At 39.6% G+C, this 27,839-nt stretch overlaps 1 protein-coding gene across 8 annotated transcripts in view; it reads left to right on the top strand.

Annotated features, from left to right (window-relative positions):
- The window catches only part of DLG2 (discs large MAGUK scaffold protein 2), a 1,327,559-nt gene that overhangs the window by 466,843 nt on the left and 832,877 nt on the right, over positions 1–27,839 (top strand). The window contains exon 1 of one of the 8 annotated variants that reach the window (XM_044390951.3): positions 2,706–3,629. The exons of 5 other annotated variants lie outside the window; for them this stretch is intronic. In XM_044390951.3, the coding sequence (XP_044246886.1) occupies positions 3,552–3,629 (78 nt within the window). In that variant the 5' untranslated portion in view covers positions 2,706–3,551. Of the gene's footprint in view, positions 1–2,705; positions 3,630–27,839 lie in introns of those variants that run through there. 2 more of the 8 variants (XM_044390942.3, XM_048217414.2) reach the window with 2 other exon arrangements.

The raw sequence follows: 27,839 nt of genomic DNA on the forward strand, positions 1-27,839 counted from the left end.
AAGCATCTGAAAAACTTGTTTCCCTTACCCAGCAGAGCCGCAAAAATTATTTATCTCAATCAGCAGAGCAATGGTTAGAGACTTGAGTTACCGTGGGCAGCCGCCACCCTCTCTGTAGCAGACATGTCTGCCTAGAGAGTCCAGGGAAGACGGTACACAGCTCTGGCAATGACTTTATTCCATTGACAAGCAAGACTCCGAGCTTTCAAAAACCTTTTGCAACTGAAAATTTGTGGATATGCTTCTATTGCCTCTTCTGGTCTTTCCAGTTGGAGGCTTTTCCTATTTTCCCATAGACACTTTCAACAAATATAGTTTGAATATCTACATTGTGCTAAGTGTTCGCATAACACAGGCCTGAGTCCTGACTACACATGACCTACTCCATGCCTATTTCTACCCTTTCTACCTCCAGTTGCTTATTTAAGGTACAGTAGTTATTCTTGTTATTTTTAAAGTTAAATCTTAGCTGGTAGGCCCAATTTATTTTAAGAACTCCATCCTGTAAAAGTTAATAAAGCTGCTGGGTCAGGTGTGTGAAGGTCATTAAAGGTTCAATTTAAAAGCAAAACCAACCAACAATATGATCAAACATCAAAGATCTCTTCAAGCCCCAGTTTTAGTGACTTAGGAAATCTTATCTTATGAAGAAAGTGCAAACATCATTTTCTGATGTGGCATTCCCATCAGAGTAAATTAACATTCTTTGATTCCCTCTATGATATCAGTGGTTTGAAAGCTCCACTTTTTTTTCTCACCTCTTTATTGACTAATTCCATCTTAAAATATTAAAAACAGAAACTTCTACTCATTAACTTAGAAAGAATTGCTCCTCCCTCCCCTTTCAATCTACTTTATTTTGCTCACTGAATAGTCTTTCAACTAAAATGTGGTTTGGACAAACTTGTATGAAGGAATAATGAATACCTTTAGTATGATGGCAATATTGGGGTAAGCTGTGGTCCTACTGAGTAGCTCTTTGAAAACTAAGCAGGAGTTATCATTTATTTATTTGCTGGATTTCTGTGGCACTTTTCCTCCAAAGAGTACAGGGTGTGATGTGGAGAATTTTGCACAGGGGCTGTTGAGGAGTGACAAAAGGAAATTCAAGAAAAGTCACATTCATAGGAAGTGGGAACACGGAGCGAAAGAAACAGCAAATGGCAAAACCAAATCGTAGGTGGCAGTTGCGCGTGTTGAAGAAGGTAGAAGGATCTGGGTTGCCCCAAGGGTACCGCTGTTAGCTTTTCGAACACCAAGTCATTTTACCAGAGCCTTTGCCCCCAGTGAACCCTACACATTTCTGTTCAGTATTCACATGAAGACTCACAATCAGAATCGTAGACTCATAGGGCAGGAGGGGCCTTAAAAAGCATCTGTCCAATTGTCTTACTTTACAGATGAGGCAAATCAAGTTTGTAGAGAACAAGGAGGTTAGAAGCAAAGCACTGGTTAGAACCCAGGTCATTTATCCACTCAACAAACATACATTGGTTTCATTGTGCTAAACACTGCTTTAGCATCAGTATTACCTTGAGTAATGTAGTGAGTAATATAGATGTGGGTCTTGACTGCCACTGTCCTATCCCACACCGCCTTGTTCTGTCTCCAGTTGCCTACCAGGACATCTAATATAGGAACCCCACCTTATCCATGGTTTTGCTTCCGAGGTTTCAGTTACCTGCAGTCAACCACTGTCTGGAAACAAATAATCCTCTTCCCGACTTATGCTGGGAAGATCAGCTGTGGCCTCAGGCTACGTCACAATGCCTGCATCACTTCTCCTCACGTAGGCATCACATCATCTCACACTATCACAAGAAGAAGGGTGAGGACAATACAATCAGTTATTTTTGAGAGATGATACATAACTTTTATTACAATATATTGTTATAAATGTTCTACTTTATGACTAGTTATTATTATCTTATCGTGACTAATTTATAAATGAAACATTATCATAGGTATGTATGCATAGGAAAAAAACATAGTATATGTAGGGTTTGGCACTATCCATGGTTTCAGGCATCCATTGGGGATCTTGGAATGTGTCCCCCACAGATAAGGGGGAGGACTATTGTGTATGTTATAAAGTAGCTTCTGGCTGACTGAAGACCCAACCCTCTTTGAGAGTAAACCTCAAGTGACTTACAATGAGAGAAGGGAGTTCTTTTCCAGTGTCTGTAAGTGTGTTGACGTTCTTTGGACCATTGGTACTCTTAGGGCTGTTCTGCCAGATCAGCTGGAAAACATTTACTGGACTGAGTCTCATCTGTATATCACTGGAAGGAAAGTTCTCCTTGCCAAGATGAGCAGTCTAATTTTTGTCTTCTAGTAAGATGGGTAAAACTTAACCGCTATCTCTACTTGGAAGGAACACTTGTTCCTTAAAATTGACTTTATCTTTAAAATGCCTCGTATAATAATCTAAGTCCTAATAAGATACTCAGAGTTGAAAGCACCCGGTGGTAGAATCAAATGTGAAAATTCTTCAAAGGAGCATGGTTTAAGAGTTGCTGTAAATCTGTCCTCCCAAAAGTGATATTACGGTCCTTCATTTATCACTGGATATTCCTGCAAGAAAACTAAGCTTAAAAAAAAGAAGATTGCTCTATTTTAGTTTAAAGGTAGATTTAAGCCCCTCTCCATCCCCCAGTCCCCATGTTAAAAACCTGTGCTTATAAAAGAGGCCTCTGTTGCTTTAGAGGTAGAACTGATGAGTTTGAAAGGACCTTTACCCAAGCATTGGGGAGTACACTTTTCCCTGCTCACTTTGCCCTTTGTCCCAGGCCAGTCTCCAAAGAAACAAAGCGTGGCTCTTGTGAGCAGTAGATAAGAGTGGCTGATGATCAGAGATAAGACTTTCCTTGGACCAAAAGAAGTTGAGGAGGGGGCGAGGGACTGGACACTTCTCTTCCCAGCCACCCTAACAGCTGGAAATTCTTGGAGCTTCAGAGCAGGGTTCAGGCTCCAGGGACACCTGTTTGTGCCCACAGGGCCAGCTCCGTGGTGGCCTTGCCTCTCCCCCTGTGCCTGGCAGCTCCTGTATTGGCTGATTTACCTGCGAGCCTGTTATGTGGATCTGTCTTTTCGCGGCCACTGCCGCCGGCACGTACTGTCAAGACAGAGGGAAGCCAAGCGAGGAGTGCAAATGCCGGAGCCTAGAGCGGGAGGTGAGCCGCCTCCCGGAGGAGTTGACTGCGGCTTCCCTTCCTCCTGACACACATGGAGTTTGGTGACGGTGCCCGAAGAACTGCAGACAGATACTTAGCGACTGGATGTGTGTGAGCTGGCTACTGAAAGCAGCACCCGCCTCACCCGGACCTCCTGCTGGCAGGATGTAAATATACCTGCAGACCGGCCAAACAGGACTGCCTTCCCCCAGCCCCCTCCTTCCTCCCACCCTCTCCCTCGGCTAACCAGCATGAGAGGAACTGAGAAAGCAACAGCCTGCAAGTGACAGCTCCAGCCGGATTCCGTTTGTCTCTGAGCCGAGGTGGGAAGTTGATTGTGCAGCAGCTTCATTGTGAATTCCTTCCATTGGCATCGCTATGTTTGCTTCTATCTGGTATGCCAAGAAGCTGGGTCGCAGGTTCGTGCACAATGCCAGGAAGGCAAAATCAGAAAAGGTATGGAATGAGTGGGGATGAAGATTACCTTTCCGACTTGCCGACTGCCTGCTCTGGACTGCTAGTCTGAGTACAGACGCAGTCTTTATTAGCTTGGGATGAGAACCTGCTTCTCACTGTGAACGTAGTCCATGCCACTCATGGAAGGGCTAACTCTTGGAGCTTTGCTACTTGGGAAGGGAGCAGTGGGGGTTAAGCAGGATCATTGGAGCATCAGAATATTAGGTGAAATCATCAACTGATAGAATGTCTCGGCAGAGACTTAATATTCCTTTAAATGGTATAGGGTGAAAGCAATTGAACAGCTGAAATATTTGCTTCTTCCAGGAGCTCTCTAGTAAACTTGTTGCTATACTGCATTATTTTTATTACTACAGTGTTTGGTTCTGAAGGGGGCATTATAAATCCCCGAGCCTTTCTCCAGTACTTGTGTCCTAGTGTGTGTCCTAAGAACACAGATTTGGGACTCTCAGTAACATTGACCAGACTCCACAGGGGTGCTTGGTATCTTTTCAATTCACAGAACTATCATTTCAAAAGTGTTTACAATGAGTAAGAATTATATTTATAATTGGGTAGTCATGGCCATTTAGAGAGTGGTTTTGTATTTCTTTTATTCAGCATGACTAGTTGTTTCCTCCCAGAGAACCTCTGTGTAGATTTTCCTCATTAATTATCTTTCTCTAAGAAAATAAAATGGCCTGTAAGTCGAGATGCATTACAAGCTTTCATCTCTAATTTGTCCTCTGCTTTCAGGGCACTGACCAAACTGTCATATTTAGGGAATTTTGTGTCCAATTTGATAGGTGTTGGGGAAACTTCCGTAGGAAACAAAATTTTGTGAAACTGAGATTTTTCCGTATTTCTCTGAGGATCTTTGGTCCAGTCTCCTTTCTGCCTTAAATCTCCTCATGAGATTGACCCAGAGGTGGTTTTCCTGGCCTGTGGCATATAGTCCTTCCTTCCAACTGCAAAGGTTCCTTCACTTTGACTTGTTGTTTGTTCCTTCAGAGTGGAAATGTTGATGACATGAACAAGAATCCAGGGATAAACCTGAGATATGAATGTTTGTAGTTTGAAAAGAGAAAATATTATTGGAGTTCTGACTTTAGGGTTGTAGCTTTTTCGACTGTCCAGATCTGAGGATTGTAGAATGATGACAGACTTGTTATTTAATGGCCCCTGTGGTGGGGGCGGAGGGCAAGGATGGGGTAGAATTGATCCCTTTCCTATTCTGTATATCCCAGGGGCCAAGATTGCAAATGTAATTGTCATGTACCAGCAGCATATATATTGAACAGTTGGGTTTGGGGGTTTTGGGGTTTTTTCTGTTTTTTTTTTTTTCTTCTCAAGTGATTTTTAAGGAAAGAGACTTGTAAGTAAGTCTTTTATTGGAGCAAATGTTTTGAAAAACTGCCTTCTTCTTATGAAAATTATAGGTTGTATGGATGAGAGGACTGTCAGGACCACAAATGGCTCTGAAAGGCACAGGGAGATAATGCCTTACACCAAATTAGTATGCAAAGAAAAGTTGAATCTCCCAGTGGCACTTAATCCAGACTTGGGCCTAAATGTGGAGAATAACAGTCTGAAAATGCTTTGTATAAGACCTAAAAGGCTGGTAATCCAACAAAGCAACATGGGCTTCTGCTTCTTGAGGGTGGGGGAGAAGCTAGTAAAGGGCCTGTGATACCTACCTCCCTTTCTGTGGTGGCTGATGCTTAGGATAGGTAAGAAGAAACCAAATGTGGGGTTAATGGCTTTAAATTATTTATCTCTCTTACTCAGGGAGTGAGGAAATCAACATTGGAGAACTGAAGTTTTGCTCCCTGAGTGATAAGACCAAAGGAAAATTATTAACTTGAATGCCCTTGTGCTAGCCAGAAGAGCTAGGAGGAGTTAATTTTGAACACCAGGTGATGATAACTAATATGAAAATAGCATCCTTTTTTTTCCCCCATGGGTTTGTATTCTCAGAATTCCTGGAATAAATTAAAAGGTATGCTGCCTTGAACAATGAAGGCCCTCAGTTGATGCTTAGTGAATGGAAATAGTTTATTTATTCTATGTACCTAATTTTATTACATGGCTTATTTAAACCAACTATTGTAGATTAATATTTTGTCTAATGAGTTTAATAATAAAGTTTAACTGAGAAGACAGTTAACAAATGATACTGCAAGCTGAATAAATTCATATAAAGTATTCCTATAGCATCAGAGATCACATAATTGTAAACACAGAGGGAGATATAAAGTGCTGCTGACTGTATGTTGTCATGCTTTATTATAAAATGGAGGAAGATGAATAAAATCAGATAATTATTGAGTTTTATTTAGAGAATGATTGGTATATTTAAATGTGAAACAACTATTGCTAGATTCATAGCATGTTTAGCATTTGGGGGTATAAATCTGTATCATAGATAGTGATTGTGGTTTCATTTTAGTACCCTCTGTAAATTTTGGCTTCTTTTTGCAATAGGTAGCATAGTTTATTTTCTCCTACTCTAGTAAAACAACCTGCACCCATCATAGCCCATCAGTCCTATTTTAGCATTCAGGTGTGGTCTGGGAAGTGTATTCCTCAAGGCTGGGGTTAATTGAAAAGCTAATTGGGAATGTGCAAGCCTAAATGCCATCCCATAAGGCAGTATGCCTTATGCATGGTTGCCTGGTCTACTATTTTACCTCATTCAATGCCAATGGAATTAAATAGCAGCATGGAATGTAATGATAAGAACAAACACAACAATAATATTAATGATAGCCCTCATCCATGAACATTATATAGCAGGTGCTTAATACGTACAGTTTCATGTCATCTTCACAGCCATCCCATAAGGTAGAAATCATTTTTCTTGAGTCCCAGAGAGAAAAGTACCTAGTCCAAGGTCACTGAGTTAGCAGTAAGTATCAGTGCTGGGATTTGAGCCCAAGTTTACCCAAGCTATTCCAAAAATGACTCCTTGAGTCTAGAGCATTCTCCTCCATCCACCTGTCATTCACCTATCTTGCCTGAATAAGGTTAATGATTCCTTCTTATCTTGTCCCCCTCTTTTGATGTAAAAATTCAAAAGTCATGAGGTTTACAGAATCAAATTTACCGATCCTGTAACTCAGCCCCCTTATTTCTGATAAGACTCTACCTAAGCTATCTTGAATAGACAATTATCTGTCCTGTTATTAAAGACTTTACACTCTTTGTCCTGTTTAGTTGGGTAAGTATAGTAAGCTATCATTCTGGCACTTATTATTCCTTTTAAATAGCTAGTAATTGTCATATCATCATAACCTAAACATTGGCATTTGTACTCATTGCTTATCCTATTGAAACGAAAGATGTCTTTCATCAAAAAGAACCTAAATGCTTGGCAATTGCAGATGCACTCTCTTTTTAGAATGAGTCAAAGATATTAGGTGATTCACATTGTCATTTTTCCAAAAAGAAAAGCTTTGTTATTCTTTCATTAAAAAGACAGTTTGTGCATACCAATAAATTCTTTGAACAAAATTATTTTAAATGTGATAATATGAAATCAAAACTGGCTAGCTAGAAAAGAATACCTCGGTTCAAATAATTATTCTTTTTTTGACCCTATGTAATTAATTCAGATGTTAGTGTCTTACTTTTATAACTTTTTGTCACATTTCGACTTAAATTGCTTTATTTAGTCCATCTCTAGATTGTATGACTCTAAAAGGGCAGCTGAAGAAGCTTTAAGATAAATTGAAATGCAATTTCTGGTGACATAATAATATGCAAAAGTAGAAAACACTTGAAATTGTGAACCCTCACTGCCCCATCAGCATTGCTTCCTCTCATTTGTTTTTGTTCTAATTTTTATTTTTAACTATTTTTATTTTAAACATACACCCCAAAAAGTAGATGTGTGATGCATTTAGGAAAGACTGGCATCAATATCTATCATCTAATAGACACAACTGTGGATAAGCTTAACAGTGGTATATAACCTACAAGTGATATGATTGAGCCCAAATATCCTGACATTAGGCCATTTTTGCCTTAAGGAATTCTTTAAGAATCATCACACTGGTTCTACCCTCCTTTTCATTTAAACCAAACACATTAATTCAACATAAACTAAAATGGAGGATAAACTAGTAATACGTTTGCTGGCAGTTTGGCCAATGAAAGACAATATCCTGGGTGACCCTAGCATAACATGAAAAGCATTGGGCTTAAGTTGAGGACCTGGAGGGAGGGATTTAAATTAGTCCTATTCTTTGCTTTCAGCCTAAAACCAATCATTTGGGCTCCTATAAGGCCTCAGTTTTCTTATTTGTGAAATGGAAGTAACACCTATGCTTTAGTAGAAACCCAATGTCCTCAGCATCAACCTAAACCTCTTAACATGGTCTACAAGGCCAATCATGATATGACCTCTGCTTTCCCCTCTGCTACTACACCTTGCCCCTCTTCCATGACACTCTAAATTTTTTCTTCTCCTATTTGGCTGACTACAGACCACAAGCTAGCTGTATGCCTCACTCATTGCACTCTAACCTTAAGTGACATCACCATCACTAGGAAACCTTTCCTGGCCCCTACAAGCCCAGGATGGGTCTTCCATTGGCTCCCACAGCTGCTTGTACATTGGCTGTAATCATCTTTCTTTCCCTGTATTCCTCATCAGAATGTGGATTCTCCGAATAAAGGACTGTTCCATCTTGTTCCCCTTATTTCAAGGCCTAAAAGAATTTCTGGAATATGGTTCTCTCTCATACTCTATTTCATTGACTCTATGTTGTCATCAGTTGCAAGATGCTCCATTATTTCACGTATTATTAAGGAAAAAAAATGATTTTCAATGGAACTTTAACACATCATCAGTTGCAAGATACATCTTGATTTCAGAGATGTTCAAATATAAAAAGAAAAGTTTATTTTTAGAATCAATAAAGTATGGCATAGTTGAAAGAATGAATAATGAATGGGTTTATTTTGAGGATAAATGAGTTAATATAAATAAAGTGTTTAAGGTTACACTTGCTATCAAATCACTTTTATGTCTTTGCAAATCATAATAGTACTTGGCATCGGGAAATTTAATAGATAATCCTAAAATATATCACACATTTTATTTTGGGCTGATGAGACTCAACTGGCATCATTTTTCCTATTCTGGATTTAGGAAGGTAAATGAAGAGAGGGAAAGTGGAAAGGAAGGTTATGGAAGAAATAAATGAAAAGCAATCAAACTGGGACCATTTAGATTGCAGAAGAGAAAGTTTAGAGAGCTTCCTGGCCTCTCATTACATATTTATATGTCTAAACAACAATGATGGTTAACTTACTGAATTTTTTTTATGAGCTGAGAACTGTGCTAATATGAGGATCTAGTGAGATAGTTACCATTATTATGTTTTTAAAGCAAAAACACATCACCAGTAAGTGGCTGGGATTAGACACCATGTCTGACTCTAGAGCTCAAGCTCTGAACCAGTAACGATGCTCTGTATGTATGTGTGTGTGTGTGTGTGTGTGTGTGTGTATGTGTGTGTGTATGTATGTGTGCATGTAGTACATACAGAGGACTGTATATTATACAATATATGCTGTACATTATACTGTATATATGATGTATGTTTCAGTGAGCTAGATATCAAGTTTATTTTCCCCATAAAAGATCAGTGTAAACATAAATTTAAAAGCAAATTCAAAAATTTAGCTTAAGCATAAGAAGCAACATCCTGATGTTGAAGACTCTCCAATCCTTAGCGAATGATAAAATCTTCCTACATCTATTTTTGCCTCATGGCAGATTGAAGAGTAGCCTGACCCAGAGAGAGATGGACAGATTGTCCTCTCAGGTCCCTTTCTTAGAGTCTTCTGAGTCTTTGAGAGCTCATCGGTTGGGAGCAGCAGCATGACTCAGCGCCTGTGTCTGCTGGCTGTGGTGACAGAGAGGACAGGTGTTTGTCCACACTGAATGCAGCCCTGCAGTTCTCCCTTGTCACCTGGCAGGTGAATCAAGCAACAAAATGGACAGTAGCACCTGTTCTGAAGTCCCAGCACTGCTACCCATCCTGGAAGAATGCAAAGTGCAGCTGTTAGCAGGACAGGGAGGGAGACAGAGGGAAAGGACAGGATAAGAGACATGGCTAAAATGAAGGAGGGGGAGGTAGACTGGAGAGGAAGATAGCAGGTCCCAAAACCACCATAAAATTTAATTACTAATGGCAGTGCCTTGCACAATTACGTGTACTTTAATGTATCATCTCATTTAATTCTCACTACAACCTTCTGTGGTAGTCTTATTTTAGCTTCCATCTCCCATGAAGAAACTGGGGTATAAGATGTTGCAGAATTTGTCCGAAATCATAAATAGTGAAACTGGAATTCAGGGCCAGGGCTGGCTGAATCCAGAGCCTGTCACCCTAACTATTCATGTGTTCTTTAAACTTTTCTTGGGTTGGGTGAGCCATTGATGTAGAGAAGGGACAAACCAACACAGCAGCCATCTTCTCATCTACCTGTGCCTCATCTCTGTTGAATAACTGTGTGGCTGAAAATAAGACCAGATTTCTCACTGGGGGTCCTCCAGGAACCAGATATCTAGATAGTTTACCTTCGGTACAGTTTACAGAACTTCAGTTGCCAAATGGCTTTGGGATTTTTTCGTTTTGTTTTGTTTTGTCTTCAGTGTACTTTACAATGGTATTTCTCAACCTGGTATCATTCAATGGTATTACATTGAATGGTGAAGATGGAAGGGAAAACTCCCATCTGGTAAGATTAGTTCAACCATGATGATTCTTAGAGAGATAAAATTGATAATCAGATAAAGTACACATCTTATTTACACATGTACTATATTTTGGGAGCTAATAGAGAAACCATCTCACTTTAAATAATGCTTTATAGTATTCACTAACTTCATCTGAGGTAGTATTATTTCCCCAAATAAATTATTAAATTGTTAATTAAATTATTACGCCATTGTAGATTCTGTCCCATTCCACCAGCATATCATAGACACTAAATAAACGCTACCTGAATTATCGAATTGGATGGAGGACTCTGAGCTGTACAGGGATAAAGACTGGATTAGGGGTCAGTAGGCCTGTGTGTCAACTACTCTGTCCCAACCACCTGTCCTTCATTGGTTAAGTCTCTTAATCTCTCCGGCTTCTTCATCTGCAGTCAGATTCCTTTCAATTTTAACATTCTCTGCTTCTAATTATGATTTGCCGTAAGTCTGCTGAGTCTTTAAAGGGAAGGATTTGATCTTATTTGTCTTTGTGCTCCTGGCACCTAGAACAATGCCTAGCATGAAAAAAACTTAAGAAAATGTATATCAAATGAATATACACAGACTTGGATTGTCTTTAAGTATCAGTAAGAAGAATATAGTGGAAAATCTACCTAGTTTCAAAGTGGGAGCAAGATAAGAGCACTTCTTTATTGCCTTTTTTCTTTGAAGAGAGAGGGAATATGAGACATTGTATAGCTCTGGGGTAGGAGGCTCTGGTTCTTTTACCTTCCCACTCTCCATGTCGCTAATACTGAAGTGAAACAAACAGTAACCAGCAGATTACCAGAGTTCTCTTCAACTACCAACAATGATATGTCAAACTGTAAAATTTTCCAGCTGCTTTGTTCTACCTGCCAGAAGATTGCAGGCTTATATTTGAGTGTTTCTTAATCTGAAAAGTCTAGTTATGTAGAGAACCCCCACCCCATTTGCTATGAACTGAATGGTGTTTTCACACCCTAATTCATATATTGAAGCCCTAGCCCTCAATGTGATTGTATCTCTCTCACCTCTCTCCCCCACGTGAGAGTGAGAAGGCAGCAGTCTGAAAGCCAAGAGGAGAGCTCTCGCCAGAAATTGAACCCTGCAAGAACCTCGATCTTGGATCTCTCATTCTCTGGAACGTTGAGGGAATAATTTATATTACAATATATCTAGTCTATGGTATTTTGTTACAGCAGTTTGAAGAGACTAATATGCCATGATGCCATGATGGCCATGCATAGTGATGTCCAACTTTTAGTTCCCAGGGTTGGGTTGTCATTGCTAGGGAGAAATGTATAACCAATTGAGTATTCTTTTTCATCCAGAGCATGTAAGCTCTAATAAGCACACAGCCTCTGCAGGGTCTCATCAACTGCTCTTGTGAAAGAGATAGGAGGGGTTATTAAAATTGGTCATATAATAAGGGGGGAAGAAGTAGAGCAAAGGGAATGAATGAGCTGCTTTTGAAAGATCATTGCATGGTGCACTGGGTGTTATACGCAACTAATGAATCATAGAACTTTACATTGGAAACCGGGGATGTACTGTATGGTAACTAACATAATATAATAAAAAAAACATTAAAATAAAAAAAAAGAAGTTGCGGTCCATTATACAATGGAATATCACTCAGCTATCAAAAAGAACGATTTCTCAACATTTGCTGCAACATGGACGGCACTGGAGGAGATAATGCTAAGTGAAATAAGTCAAGCAGAGAAAGACAATTATCATATGGTTTATCTCATCTATGGAACATAAGAACTAGGAAGATTGGTAGGAGAAGAAAGGGATAAAGAAAGGGGGGTAATCAGGAGGGGGAATGAAGCATGAGAGACTATGGATTCTGAGAAACAAACTGAGGGCTTCAGAGAGGGGGTGGGGGAATGGGATAGGCTGGTGATGGGTAGTAAGGAGGGCACATATTGCATGGTGCACTGGCTGTTATACACAACTAATGAATCATCGAACTTTACATCAAAAACCAGGGGCGCCTGGGTGGCACAGCGGTTAAGCGTCTGCCTTCGGCTCAGGGCGTGATCCCGGTGTTCTGGGATCGAGCCCCACATCAGGCTCCTCCGCTATGAGCCTGCTTCTTCCTCTCCCACTCCCCCTGCTTGTGTTCCCTCTCTCGCTGGCTGTCTCTCTCTCTGTCAAATAAATAAATAAAATCTTTAAAAAAAAAAAAAAACCAGGGATGTACTGTAAGGTGACTAGCATAATATAATAAAAAAATATTATTATAAAAAAAGTAAGCAAACTAAAAAAAAAAGAAAGATCACTGTTGTTGTCTTCATATTCTGTCTATTAACCAACAGAGCAAGAGAAGTGAATGCTAGCTTTTCACCCAGCGTGTTCAATAAAATAAGAAAATCAAATAAGACTCATCAAATACAATTCTTCTGTTTCTTTATTTTTAAAGATTTTATTTATTTATTTATTTGAGAGAAAGAGCATAAGCAGGGGGAGCAGTGATGGAGAGGGAGAACCGGACTCCCTGCTGAGCAGGGAGCTCAGTGTGGGACTGGATCCCAGGACCCTGGGATCATGACCTGAGCCTGAAGGCAGACGCCTGACCAACTGAGACACCCAGACCGCCCCTCAGTTCTTCCCTTTCACACCTACTTGTTACTCTAGGCCACTCTGATTTACAAACAGAAGTGATTTGCTTTCTGTACCATCCACTCCACAGTTACTCAACACTGACTATGGGAGAAAGTTTGTACTATGAGAAGGGCATCTGATTTTTCACGATCATTTGCAGCAAGGTATGATGAAATGAACATGTCTGAGGCAGAAGTCAGTGACATTGGTGTTCACTTTCATAGCAGTATTGAACTATGATACTACTTAATATGAGAAATTTTGGTGACTCCCTAGCACAGGAAGAGTGGAAACTAATGTGCTGAGCAAGAGGAAAAATTATATTGGGGGACTCGGAGGGGGTTGTTGGTGGGGAAGGTATAAGAGAATAAGAAAAATATTTTTCTTTCTTCTTCTCTGAACATCATTCTGGCCTAGGACTTATTTTCATGCCATTGTTTCCTAACCTCCTTGGATAAATCCTTTGTCACCTTTATTGACTTCTTTTCTTTATACATTTTGTGAATGCTCTTGTTGACACACCCAAGAACAACAGTATGACAGTGGAAGACTACAGCCTTGAGTTCAAATTTCACTCAACATCTTATGGGTTGGGTGAACTTGAGCAAATAACTGCATCTCCTTAATTATTAATGTTCTCATATATTTAAAATCATGGTAACCATCCTTGCATGGTTTTTTGATTCAATTAAAAGCTGCGTTTAAAGCATCTGGTCCATTGTAAAACACTTAATATTTCCTTCCTTCCTCTCTCCTTTCCTTCAGTCCATTCATTTTCATCCTCTGCGTAGTTCCAGAAGGGAGGCAAAGCAGCTTTTGGTAACTCCTTCATTAGTGATACCTCTTACTCTACTACTCCCTTGGGCTTCAGAATGGACTTGCCCTCCCATCCTAGTTTTATAGAGTGAGGAGATGTGTAATTATATCCCTGCCACTGATTAGGGGAAAAAAATTACCGCAGAGAACATCTTAACAAGTGCAAATTATCAGTATACTGACTATGGGGGCAATTCTCAGTTTTTATTTCCTTTTTAATAAATAAATCCTAGACCACTCTTATAAAATGTCTCCCCCCCCACCCCACCCTGTCTCCCACCTTTCCCACACATCCCCTGTCTCAAAACACACCATGCAATTTTCTAGAGAGTGATTCTGTGTATTTGGTAAATGTCAGTCAAGGCACATTACTTCTCATTTGAAGTGAAGTGGTATGTGCTGAATGACTCAAGTTACTCATCTCCCAGCTGGTGAATGCATCACATCACCTTTGTAGCTTTATTTCAGGTCTTGGAAAAAAGGGAGAGGGCAAGCCCCACATATTGAATTTCAGAACCAGAAGGAATCTTCCTTTTATAAATGTTAATAGAAACATTAATGAACACTTACTGCGAGTCATTACTGTGGCCAGTCACTCTTCTATGGTTTAACGTGTTCTACCTCAGCTAATCCTCAGAATAATCCTATGTGCTAAGTACTATTATATCCTCATTTTTATGGAGGAGGCACAGAAAAGTCCATTCATGTGCCCAGAGATGCACAATTAGCATGAGTTTGAGAGGCAGGATTTGAACCCATGCCACCTAGATCCAAACCCACATTCTTAACTACAGTGCTGCATTATTGTCCATGTCTTTCAAGTGAGCAAACTGAGCCCCCAGGAAATGTGAGGATTGGGACGTTTCTTGCTCAGTGTGGTTGGCAGGCAGGCTTTGGGGATTTGAACCCAGATCTTCCAAATACCAGGCCAGAGATCTTTCTTCTGGCCAGAGCCTTAGTGGCTCCACACACCATTTAGACGGATGTCCCTACATTTATTTCCTATGATCAAATCTCAAGGAACTTTAAGCACTACCCTTTTAGTCTGAATAAACAGCAGATGATAGGTTCTTTCCATCTCACCAAAAGTATTATCAGTTGTATTCATGTTATTGAATGGCGGTATTAATAACCTATGATGATACTTTCAGTAAATAATTGATCCAAATTCACTGTGACTTCTGAGCCCTGCTTCCACTTAAAAATAAATAAATAAATAAATAAATAAATAAATAAATAAATAAAAAATAAAGTTATCCAGCAGGATGGCATTTGGAAAACAATTCCACACCAGTGGTTGCATTAATTGCTACTTTGAATGTTCCTGCTGTGAAATGAATGGACCCACTTTGGAACTATTTCTTAGAAATAACCATCTTTATTACCTCTGCTCTAGGATACACAGTTTTGAGATTTTTAGAGGCAAATATCTTCACTAATCTGTTTCTATTTTCCGTTTTCATTCCGTAAGTAATCCTTTTCATTGTTATCACCATCTTTAATGTTCTCAGATTGAATTTATGGAGGGCATGGGATGTTATAGGACGTTTTTGCCTCTTGCTCTCTCAGCATATAACATTCGGTTAACTCCCCAAGTGTAACATTTTGAATATCATGTTTAATTCAAATATGATCCATTATTTTATTAAAGTTTTTCTTCCCTTGCATATCTCTAGAATTTGCAAGAGCTTTATGGAAATGGTTCATGCGATACACAAATAAGAATTTCTTTTAGTACCAGTCATTTCTCCAATATTTTAAGAAAAACAGGATGAAATGTAACATCATGAAATGGTGCTTGTTGGCAGTTATGAACTCCACTATGCCTTTTTGAAAACAAATTTAAATGCATTTCAAATTAATTTATGCTTCCATCTCCTAGTTTCTTATAATTCACCTTTCTGGTTGTCTTGAATGGTTTCAAAATTGTATTTTTTCCATGTTTCCAGGTTGACCTCTGGCTGGCCACAGGAAGATAAAATTCAAGAAAATAAATGAGTTACCCGTGGCCTCTTAAGTCGGTTAAGAATCTAACAAATACTTATTTGCCCCTTAGTATGGAACAAAGACTTATTTGCACACTACTGCTACTGCTGCCACTGTGCTGGGACTTATAAAGGGTGCAGAATGATCAAGCCACAGCCCCTGTGCTGAGGAAGTTAGGGTATAGATTAGGAAGAAAAGAACATATACTTAGATGTGCTTTAGCAGTATAAATAACACTTTTATTTCTTTTGCCTTGCCAGACCCTCTGCTTTTTTGCCGAATCTTATCATTCTAGAGCTCTGGGATCATGCCTGATTGCAAACCACCTGGCATATGTCTCATACACAGAGCCCTGCTCTCCAAGTTTAGAATAAAACACACCTGGTCTGACTCTGCTCTTAGGTAGCATAAGATATGCATAGTGTTCTTGTAAGGAAAAAAATGCCTTAAAATAAAGTAACCTTTCTTATTTTAATACTGCTATTGAGATATATCAAGACAAAAGAGTAGAGTATTTCAGAACACTATTTCTGAACCCAGTGTCCCTGGGTTCAAATCCCAGCACCACTACTAACTAACTGTGGGACTTTGAGCAAATTACTGAAAATTTCTGGGTACTTCAGTTTCCTCATCTAGAAAATGACAATAACAGTACCTCTCTTCTAGAGTTGTTACGAGGACCGAATGAGGAGATATTTGTGTTATAACAGGCATTGTCTAAGTGCTTTTAACTGAATAGTGTGCGACATGTCATTTAAAGGAAAGAGATTTTGGGGTGAGTCTTGTTGTGTGGAAGCTCTCAAATGAGTGGCCAGTTCTTCCATCTCCTTCTCTGATGATGATTTTGACTTATAATAAGACTGCTTTGAACTGCTTCATAATCATGTGCTCTACAACATTGGCATGAATGGTGTGCAAATCTCTGCCCCTGTACAACAACCCTGAGCTTTACCGAAGGTGCTTTGAGAAGGTGGCTGTGAGCTACAGCCCTGACTTAAGGCATCGCCCTCGCCCGAGATGCTAGGATTACTGCCATGTGCTTGTTAAGTCATTAATTTGAAAAGCATCTACCCAAGAATGTCTGCCTTGATATGTACCCAGGAGAACATCCTCTGAGGAGGTAGGGCAAGGGCCTCTAATTAGTATAATGAACTTCTGTCTTCCCAAAGTACCAGCTCTGCTTTTGGAAAGGAATCAATATTCATCATCACTATTTGTTGTTCAGGGATACAGATACTTCCATGTGTTCCTGTGCTCTTAGGGACTGTTCAGTGGATGTGAGAACATTCAAATACCAGAAGATGGCTTACTTTTGCATTTTTAATTAACATTCTATGTTCTAGAATGTGTATTACCTCTTTTCCATATCATACCTACTTATAATTTATACAGTTTAATCACTGCTTGAGCAAATAGCTTGGCTTTCTTAAATAGAACTATTTCCTTTTCTTTAAGGAAAATAGCCATTAACTCGGAGTAATTGGCAGAAAAAAACCTCAACAATCCATAAGTGTATCCATTTGGTAGGTGCCTTCCAATATGCTAGGGGACTGGGGTGTGATGGTGAACGCAGCCCATTCAGTACTCAAAGAATATATTGTGTAGTGGATGAGGGAGACACTAATCAAACCTGAATATAGTCTAATTGTGATAAAAATAAAAATGTAAAATTTGCAATTTAGTCACTTTTCTTTCAAGTTTACAAAGAGTGGAATTAAGTACATTTACAGCGTTACACAACTGTCACCACTATCCACTTCCAGAATTTTTTATCATCCCAAATGGAAACCCTATACTTATCTGAATATGGTCTTAGTGTAAAAATGTTCAGACTTTCCCCATCTGACCTTCCTAACAAATCTACTGATTAAATTATGGTAGTTCCATCTACCTGTTAAAGTTATTCTAAGAATGTTTCAAAAATAGTTACAAATGCCTGAACTTCCATTATTTTTTTGAGAAGATTTTATAATGTCCCAAGTAATGATGTTAAGCATTTTACTCGAGTAACGCAATTTAATTTTGTCTGCGTACCTTTAGCTTTACTAAGATTAGTAATTAAATATTTAGTTATGTGGTAAATTAGCAATGGCACGTGATCATTGGAAAGTAGGTACTCCATTTACTGCATTATAAATGTTTTACAAGGTATTGTAATGTAACTAGTAAATTAATAATGACAATTTGGGTTTCAGCTAATTAAAATCTTCCTTAGCATTTGTTAATTTGAGTGTCTAAAGGAAAACAACTTTGACGGTGATAATAGCTGTTGCAACGGTTTAGCTGCACCAACCAAGGATAAAATTGGGAAAATAGAATGTATGTAACCAGTTACAAAGATAAAAAGTCAGGTTCCAACTGTCTCCCTTATGAAATGTTATTGGCAATTCTAAACAAGGATTCAAGATTCATTGAAAAGAGATACCTTGTCATCAACTTCATACCCTTATTCAGTCAAAACGTTTTTAAAGAGAATTGACACATTTGCAATAGCAACCCCTCAATCGCACGTGCCCAGAACTGAGCTAGATCTGTTGAAACAGCATAATATAATACAAAGAATTCAGTTCACAATCATAGATTATTATGGCTGGAACTTGTTACATTAATATATGATGATGATGCTAATAATAATAATAATAATAATAATAGCAGTTGATTATAATGGGTAATATATAACAAAGCCCTTTTGTAGATGAAGAAATTGAGGCCCAGAAATACTTGGCTTCCTATATCTAATATTTAGCTTCATAAAGTTAGCTCATTCATAACTTAGGTCTTTATTTTATTTCATATAATGGAAACTACTTAGAAGAGAAATGTGAAAAACATGTCAAGGAAGGTATATCTATGTATAGTCACTCATTGTTTAGTTTATTTGGAAAAACAATGTGGTTTGGTTGAGGAAGCATCAGTTTTAGAGTCCAAAGGACTTGCACTTGAACCAGCTTTGCCTTTTACTAGCTGGCAAAGTTATTTAACTTCTCAGGCGCTCAGTTTTTTCCCTTGGTAAAATAGGAATAAAAACGATGATTTGCTAGCCTAGCAGTACTGTAGACAGGAGGTGTGAAAAGTCAATTCATTTATTCACTCAAAGAAATAGCAATTAGAATTCCTAATATAGCCTCAGTTAAAGATATAATAATAAAATAGACAGGGTCTACTCGAGTATCCTCCTTAACTTCTCTGAAGAATTCAGGCTAGTGAGGGAGAGAGCTGTGTAAGTAGACTACCGTGTAGCATGACAATTCAAGTTTATTCATCCAAGTTGTGCAATAATAGAAGTACTACAGATTCATTTCTATCTGGAGGTATAAAGGGAGAAATGGAGAGGAAGAGGTGGGGCCGCAGGGGGCCTCAGACAGGGGATGATGCTTGGGAACGTCTAACAGGATGAGAAGGTGTCTGCCAAGCAGACAGGGTGAGGGAGGTCATTCTGAGCAAAGAAAACAGCTTGAGCAAAGCACAGATTCCTCAAAGAGCATGGCCTTTTCACGTAACAGCAGGAGGTTCCTCATGGCCTGAGCACAGAGCACACATGGGGGAGTAGGAAGAAGTGACTTTGGAAAGGTCGAATGGGGCCAGATGGTGAAAGGCTTGGTTTGCCATCTAAGAAGTTTGAATTTTATTTGATGAGGGATGAAGCACCAGTGTCACTGAAGGTTTGAAGGGAGGAGGGAGAAAAGGAGGAAGAGAGAGAGAGACAGAAGGAGAGGGGATAAGTTTGACATTAGATTCAGAGTTTGGGAAAACTGATCTGGTGGCAGTACAGAGAGTCTATGAAGAGATGAGCAAGAGTAGAGGCAAGGAGACACTTGGGGAGACCTTCAGAGTGCTCTCACACTTGGTGTGCCTCAGAATCAACTGGAGGGTTTATAAAAACATAGATTGCTGAGTTCTACTCTCAGAGCTCTGGCTTCTATACAGCTGAAATGAGGAACAAGAATTTGCATTAACAAGTTGCCAAGAGCTTCTGCTCCTGGACCCTGTTTCTAGAATCACTGCCATAAAAGATGATAAGGGGCTCACCGGGGCCTGGACGGAGGCAGTGAGATAGAGGTGGTGAATGAAATCCCTTTGCAAGGGCCTCCTGGATTAGCAGCACCTTTGTAATACATTTTTCCCTGCTGAGATTTTGCTGGGATTATATGTCTGTGCCTGAGGCCCTCGATATTGCTGGAGGGTATTTGGTGAATTAACGTGCGTCAGCTGTTGCCTACTAGGGTCAGAGTGGATCACAGTGACCTGTGGCCTCCATCGAATGCTAGTACCAGAAGCCACCGTGAGAATTTCCTAACTCAAATTCCTTTGTTCTAGTTGTTGTTAAATGAAGAAATCAATTCAGATTGCAGAGAAGAAAGAGACTTGCCCCAACTCACGGGGCTGTTGAATGTGGGGGACTTGGTCTCTGCTGTAAGGTGCTGCAGAATGGCCTTGCTCTCCCCTCTGTGTGCATTCCCGGGCCTCAGCCGTGGTCCAAGAGAGGCAAACCCGGCTGCTCTGATGCTGTTCCACCGTTTCATTCTTTTTAAAAGTAAGCGCATACTTGACTAAGAAGGTTCATAAGATCTTTTCTTTTGGTTGGATGAGATTTTTCTCTTGTTTGTGTTTATTCGGTGCTTGTGTTTGGTTTTGAGCCGAGGGTGATCTCTCTAATTACCTTTCATTATAACCAAGGTTCCTTTGTCATGTAGTTCCATTGTTCTGGTGAAATGGGCTTCATCTGCTGAGTGTAGGAAAAAAGGTTTTAATTGACATAATTAACTCTGGGGTGGTTACCTCGAATTTAAAAAAGGCAGTTGATTCTTCCAGAATGTGAGGGTATTGCCTGATAGAGCCAAGCACACTGTGTGTAATAATGAAGGTGGTTTGGGAAGAGTTTTGTGCTCTTAATTAGGAATGAGATGAGGTAGCCTTCTGTCGGCAGGAGGCTCAGGACACAGGCCTGTAATTGCAATGAGTATAATGGGATTACCTCACACTTGAGACATTGCTCTCACTAAACGGGGCACAGAGCCATCCCTTTACAAACCTATGCTAGTGTGAGGTGGGGGCGTGGTAGTGGGATATTTTGAAGAGAAAATTGATTGTGTAGTTTGAAGGATTTTTTTTCTTCCTCCTCCTTTCTGTGTGGATGTGCGTGTTCACAGTGAAGAAGAACATAAAAATATTTGCATTTCTCCATTATTGTGCTTCTAATGGAAGGGCTTTTGAGGGTTGTCTAGTATATGAGACAGTATGTTCAGGATGCTCTAAATGATGTCCGGAATAAATATATTGTACTTCTGTAAGCACTTGGTGTGAGTGCCTAATATTGCAGCTCATAAATGTTTACCAAGATAAAATATTATTACATTAGTCAGTGTAAATTTCTCCCAGGTATAGGCATAGATATTGAGCAGATATTATTAAATGCAATGACTGTTTGGAAAGCATATATAGAATTTTGAATGCATTTTAATTTCAAGGGAAGGGAAGGTTTGAGTTAATTAAGCACCAGGGGCCTTGTAGCCACCGAATTAAGTGATCTCTTTCTCTCTCCTTCTCTCCCTCTCCCCCATCCTCCCCTCTTTCTCTGTCTCTGTCTCCTGTCCCATTCTTTTCTCTCTCTCTTATGTCTTTATCATCCGTTCATAAAACTTTGAGTACACGATTACCAAGTAATGTGTAAGGCACTGTTTACTAGGACCAATAAGAAGCAACTCTGTCCTTAAGGAGTTTATATTTTAATATAGGAGGCAAGCAAGTCACTAATCACAAAACAGTTTGTATCTCCAAGTAAAATCCAAGAGTTTTGGATACATGAGAGAGGGAACAAATAGGGGCACCTGGGTGGCTCAGTCGGTTAAGCGTCTACCTTTGGCTCAGATCAGATTCCCAGGGTCCTGTGCTTGAGTCCTGCATTGGGCTCCCTGCTCAGTGGGAGCCTGCTTCTCCCTCCGCCTCTCCCCCTAGATTGTGCTCTCTCTCTCTCTCTCTCTCTCTTGTTCACTCTCTCTCTCTGTCAAATAAATAAATAAAATCTTAAAAAAAAAAGAAGAAGGAACAAATAATTCCAGCCTGGGAAAAGACAATCCTTCATGGAGAATATTGAAAATGAAGTTACCATAGAGGACAAGAAGGATTTTAATAGGCAGAGGGGTTTTAGGATGGCCTTTCAGGGGGAGAAAACAAAGAAAGCAAAGGGACAAGATCATTTTGGGGGAACTGGATGTATTTGTTCTGGCTGGTAAGTAGGGTATTAGGAGGGGGTGCCAAGAGTTGCATCTGGAAAGGAAGGGTTGGGCCAGATTGGAGAAAGCCTTGCGTATTACGGTAAGAAGCTGTAATCTAATCCCATGATAGGAGGTAGACATGAAGTGGCACACAATTCAAAAAACCCTTGGGCAAGACGGTACGGTATAATAATGGTTAAAAGCACAGGCTCCACCAAGGTTTCACACTCAGGCTTTTATTTATTGTTTAAGTTTTAAATTTGAGGAAGTTATTTGGTGTCTCTGTGCTTCAGTTCCCCCATCTCTAAAAATAATGATACCTCCTTCATGCTATTGTTATAAGGACTAAACTAACAGTATGTGTAAAGCCCTTAACATAGTGCCCAGTGATTGTTCTGGGCCGGTACCGCTGCCATTTTCTCCTCCTTTCCTCTGTTTCTTAAGCCAAAAGAATTTTAAGCCCCTATGTGTTCAGAGAATTAGACTAGAAAATAATACACATTTTGTTCAGGTTCTTTTGAGCCTTACTACGTGCTGGGTCTTATGGAAAACACTAGTGACAGAAAGATGAATGAGAGGGGCTCCTGGGTGGTGTAGTTAAGTGTTTTAACTCTTGGTTTCTGCTTAGGTCATGATCTCAGGGTCCTGGGATCGAGCCGCACATGGAGGGCTGAGCAGGGAGCTGGGGATTTTCTCTCTCTCTTTCTCAAATAAATTAATAAATCTTAAAAATAAAGAGGAATAAGAGCCCACCATGTAAACAAGGGATTGCACTACCACATGGTAGTGCCCTAATGCAACCTCTTTTATAAAGTGCTGTTGGAGTATGAACCAACCCACACATTTGAAGAGCTTTTGTTATTCACCTTGCCTTATGATGCAGTTACAAGAAAGTTATGTGTTGAGTTTGCCCCTTAACTTAGCACATTAATGGACAAGAAAGAATTTATATTTCATTGTAAACCATAGGTATACATCAGCGTTGAGTGATACCCTAAGTGTGTAAGTGGGGTGACGGCCAGGAATATAAGAAGTCCATTCCCAGATGATAGAGGGTAAAAAAGAAATTCAATTTGATGAGTTTCATCTAGGAAGCCTTCCAGAAGAAGGTGGGATTCTAGTGCTCTTTGAAAGCCTAGAAAATAATATATTGAGAGATAAGGTGAGAAAGAAGCATGTCATGACCTCATGTATCCCAGCACTATATTGAAAAAGGCAGAGGGAGCCATGAATGAGAGTGAGAAGTGAAGTGGTGAGGGGAGGCTATGAGACTGTATCCTAAAGAAGTCCTAAAAAAAAGGCAATGTAGGTAGAGAAGATGGGCTTGGGTAGGGCTGGGGTGTGTGTGTGGCACTCTAGTAAATAGCTTTAGACACAGAGAAAGTAATACAGAGTCTGGATTTTCAAACTGACTTGGAAGGCAAATACATGATTGTCCTGGGGAGGGGGAAGAGAGGGGTGACAATGGGCTATCTTCAGTAAGTAGAAGGCTATGCTAGTTCAGGAAAGAGCGGGGCTTTAGCACAAGGGAAGAAGACAAGGACGCTACCTCATATGTACCAGACATGATGCTGGCTACTGTCTGTGTTTTGGCTCATCCCATGCTCCCATTAATTCTGTGGGGGCAGATGTCATTATTCCTATTTAACAGAAAGGAAAACTGAGTGTCAAATAAAATAACTCTCTCAAGACCATACAGTCAGTAAGTAATTAAGGAATCCAAGCAAGGTAGTCATAATCAGAAAGTTTAAATTCACTGTTTCCTCTAAACCACACCATATCCTTCACCCATCCATTCTTTCAGCCACTAACCAGTGAGCCCTTACTGTGGGCAAGACAGTGTCACTTAGTTCCTTCTTACTCTGCTCCTACTTGCTGTCTAATCTTGGAAGACTTGCTTTTCTTTGACTATTTTCTAAACCATTAAATAGGCTTTTATGAGGATTAAATGCTGCAATATTTGCAAAGAGGCCAGTTGTGACACACAGTGGCTACTTGATCAGTGTTGGTTGGATCTAGATTTATATTTCAATAATTTCTGGGTAAATATTCTTAACCATTTCCCAGGGTTCGATTCCCAAGGATCGATATTTGACATCATTTTATTAGTTTCTCTCAGTTATTTCTGTTTCTTTGCAATATTATCATGATGAAGATTATATTGAAGATAATGTTAGTAGTGTTAGTAATAATAACAGTAACCTTTTATTGAGCACAAACCATGTGCCAGAACCTGGGTTAGGATAATGTTTTATAATCTTTCATTTAATCTTCTGCAAGAGTCCATGAGCTAGAACTATTCCTATACCCATTCTATGTATGTGGACACTCAGGCTTCAGAAGGGTAAGTGACTTTGCCAAGATTACATAGCAGATAAATGACAGACCAGGATCTTAAACACCAGGCTGTCTTACCACAAACCACATGCTCTTACTCATGAGGCGTCATTGCTGTCCGATTTAAAAGAGTATGTTTTTTTGAGTCAGAGTTGTCAGCATTTTGGGCCACCCTTGATCCCAGTTACTCTGGATTAGCGAATTTTTACTCTAATTCATGCTCTTTGAGGTTGGGTTACTGCTGTTCTAAATGCCTTTATTTAAAGGAGACAGTTCCATTCTCTTCTGTAAGTGGAAAAAAAAAATGGTTTTCCTGAATATACATAGACACCCCGCAGCACACATCTACTGAAATGCTGATTTGGTTGGATAGAAAATGTGAGATTCAATTTCTTCTTGGTTGGGGAACATTTTTCTTAACAGCATTCAATGCTAGTCTCTCTCTCTCTCTTGCTAAGCCATCCAGGAGTGATGATGGCTGGGTTGATTTTCGACATATCTTGGAGAGACTAAAATAGAACAAAGAGGACTGAAATGGGATCAAGAAAGGAGGGATATTGGATTGGTTGCAAGGGGCTGGGATAAAAAATTTAGAAGTGGAGAAGGGGGTAATAGGAACCTTTTGAAGTTTCAGTTTCTACATGTTTAGAATTTGAGATCTGAAAAGAAAAGGGAAAGAAACGGAAAGGGGTCAGTGATTAATTTTCAGGCACCCAGAATAGTAATTAAATTTAGTAGAGGAGGAGGAGGAAACAAATAACAGCTCAACGGCTAACGTTTATTGATAACTCATGATGTGCTGTTCATGGAGCAAAGCATCCAACATGCTATTAACTCATTGGATCCTCTCAGTACATACACGAAGTAGGTACTAGGATCACTGCTTTACAAATGAGAAACTGAGTTTTGGAGCAGTGAAATAACCTTTAAAAGGTCACACAACTAGTGAAGCCAAATGAAGCCCATTTCTAACTGGGCTTAGTGATTTGCCCACTGACCACTGTCTTGACCATCAGAGGGAGTCAAACTTGAAAGTTCTGAGGCAGAAATGGCCCTAGCCACACCTACTCCAAATCCACAGCTCGAGAGCATGGATTCTAAGTTTTAGACCTGTGATAGCATGAATGCATTGACAATGAAAGAATGGGGCCTTAGGAGTTTGGCAGTTGTTCCTGCCAACTGCACGATTTTCAACAACACTGCTCCGGGGCTTATTGTGTTCATCTATAAAATGGGGAAATTGAATATAAAGATTATATAAGATGAATGCAAAAGTTTTGCATAGAGCCTTATACTTGATTAGGGTTCACCACGGTACACAAAACAATATTAATAATACCATGTTTTTAACATGATGCCTGGCTCCCAGAGGTGCTCAAAAAATGGTATGTATAGATTTTACATCATGATCCTTATCAGCTTCTGACTTAGAAAATTAACAGGCGCATGCAATGACATCCATAGTTCTACTCAATGAGACTAGTGTTGTGTCCTTACTAATAATAACTGCCTCTCCAAGACAAGTTCTTAGAGTATGTGACAATGCTACAGTAAAGCTTCTTAGAATAACATCTTTATTAAATAAAAGCCCTATGCCTTTAGGAGGATAGTAGTGCACACTGTGTAATCCTCTGCTTTGCATATTGAAATTCAGCTACCAGACCTTGCAAAAGGAATTCGGAGGCATCTTAAAGTGGAGGATGACCTTCACATTTTCATAAAATAAATGATTAATGTGGGGACCATTAATTCCACCCATACTCTATTCCCCAAACAGCTTTATCCATCCTGAAAAAGGCCTTTCACTTTCAAGGATAAATGATACATAGTTTTAATACAATTATGAACAATCAGGTATGTAATTTATATTTGTTATGCATAATAAAATACATAATTAAACATCACTTCATAATTAATCAAGGCATTACAACCTGGAAGTGGCAAGAAGCTACTCTGTGCAGCATACTCAGTTGGGGATATTATTTATAAATAGTCTTAGAATTTTAGCATTGTTTTTATTCCTGCTTCATTCTCTCCAAGTGTCATTGGATAGGTCACTCTTGACTATATACTGCATTTGGATGCATGCTTTAAGTGGAGTGATCAGAGGCCAGTCACCTACACTGTTCTGATAAAATCTAAGGAGCCAGAAGTTTAGCCCACGTACAATGCTGACCCAGTTTTAAATAATCGAATGGAGTGGATTATTACCACAGTGTCACTAAGTTTGTGCCTGAGACAATTTCTGCATCAAAAACCTGTAGCAGATAGGGAATAAAATAGGGAATAAGCCATTTTCAGACTCTGCAGTAGTGGTAAAAAATAGAAATTTCAGATATACCTATCTGCCTTATTGCTCTTATCAGCTGAGATAAACAAGTGCTTTAACAGGCTGTACTGAATAGCTTATGAATTATGATGACTGCAATAAAATAATAGTAAACATTTGCCACACCCTCCATGAGGCATTTGAGACATACTCATTTATTTAGGCTTCACCATAGTCCTGTAAGGTAAGTATAGTTATTCTTGTATTACAGACAAGGAAACTGAGGCACAGAGAAATTAGGTGATTTGTCATGTACATCATAGCATTATCTCTCTTCCAGTTTAAAAAAAAAAGATGAAAAACTGAAGAACACAGTAGGGATTGTATGTGATTGCTGCATTCTGCATGTGTAAGAGATGGGTGTTCTCTCGGAAAGGGCTGGGATTTGGTTTTGAAGTTAGCATTGGTACTATGATAAAGAGGACTCCCACGTAATAGATGTTCTTTACCGTTGAACAAAATTGAAGGTGCCCAGCAGGCTTTCAGCTAGTTTCCTCCTGGAGGAGTCAGAATGTCTGAGTTGATGATTATACTGAGGGGGAAAAAAAAACCTTCTGCATTACCATATCTGTCAAGGAGAAGGATGGATAAGTGCAGAGGAAAGGTTCACTGAGCTGCCCTCATCAGGGATAATCATATTCCTTATTTTCAAGTAATGCCCCATTTGATAGCTGATGTCAGCAGGTATTGATTGAGTGTGTTCTGAAAACCTGCAACTGAACCCTGCAGGGAGTTTAGTAAGTGTGGGGGCTCCTCAAAATGCACAGAGAACAGTGAGCTGAACTTGACTACATCTATGTCATGTTCCCATGAATGCTTCACGTGTCTTAGGGCTGAGTGTAATATTGAGGGCACATTATGTTTCTAGACTCTGGTGTTTATCCTACCACAAAACTGCTCTTTCTCTTTGTTTTATTCATACTGGGCTGCATGACATTCTGCAAATATACCATCTACTCTTAAAACTCTTATGTCTTTATGTATGCCTCTCCCCCCCACCCCAACTCTGGGAAGCTCTTAACTATTCCTGAAGACCCAAGCCAAATATCCCTGTGGACCTAATAGTTCCATTTATTCTGTGCTCTCTGCTGAATTCCTTCCATATCTGATGACTCAGAGGCATGATAGTTATAGGTAAGGAGAGACAGAGGACTGGGCCA

The sequence above is a fragment of the Ursus arctos genome, unplaced genomic scaffold, assembly GCF_023065955.2.
Source record: "Ursus arctos isolate Adak ecotype North America unplaced genomic scaffold, UrsArc2.0 scaffold_22, whole genome shotgun sequence".
Taxonomy (NCBI): domain Eukaryota; kingdom Metazoa; phylum Chordata; class Mammalia; order Carnivora; family Ursidae; genus Ursus; species Ursus arctos.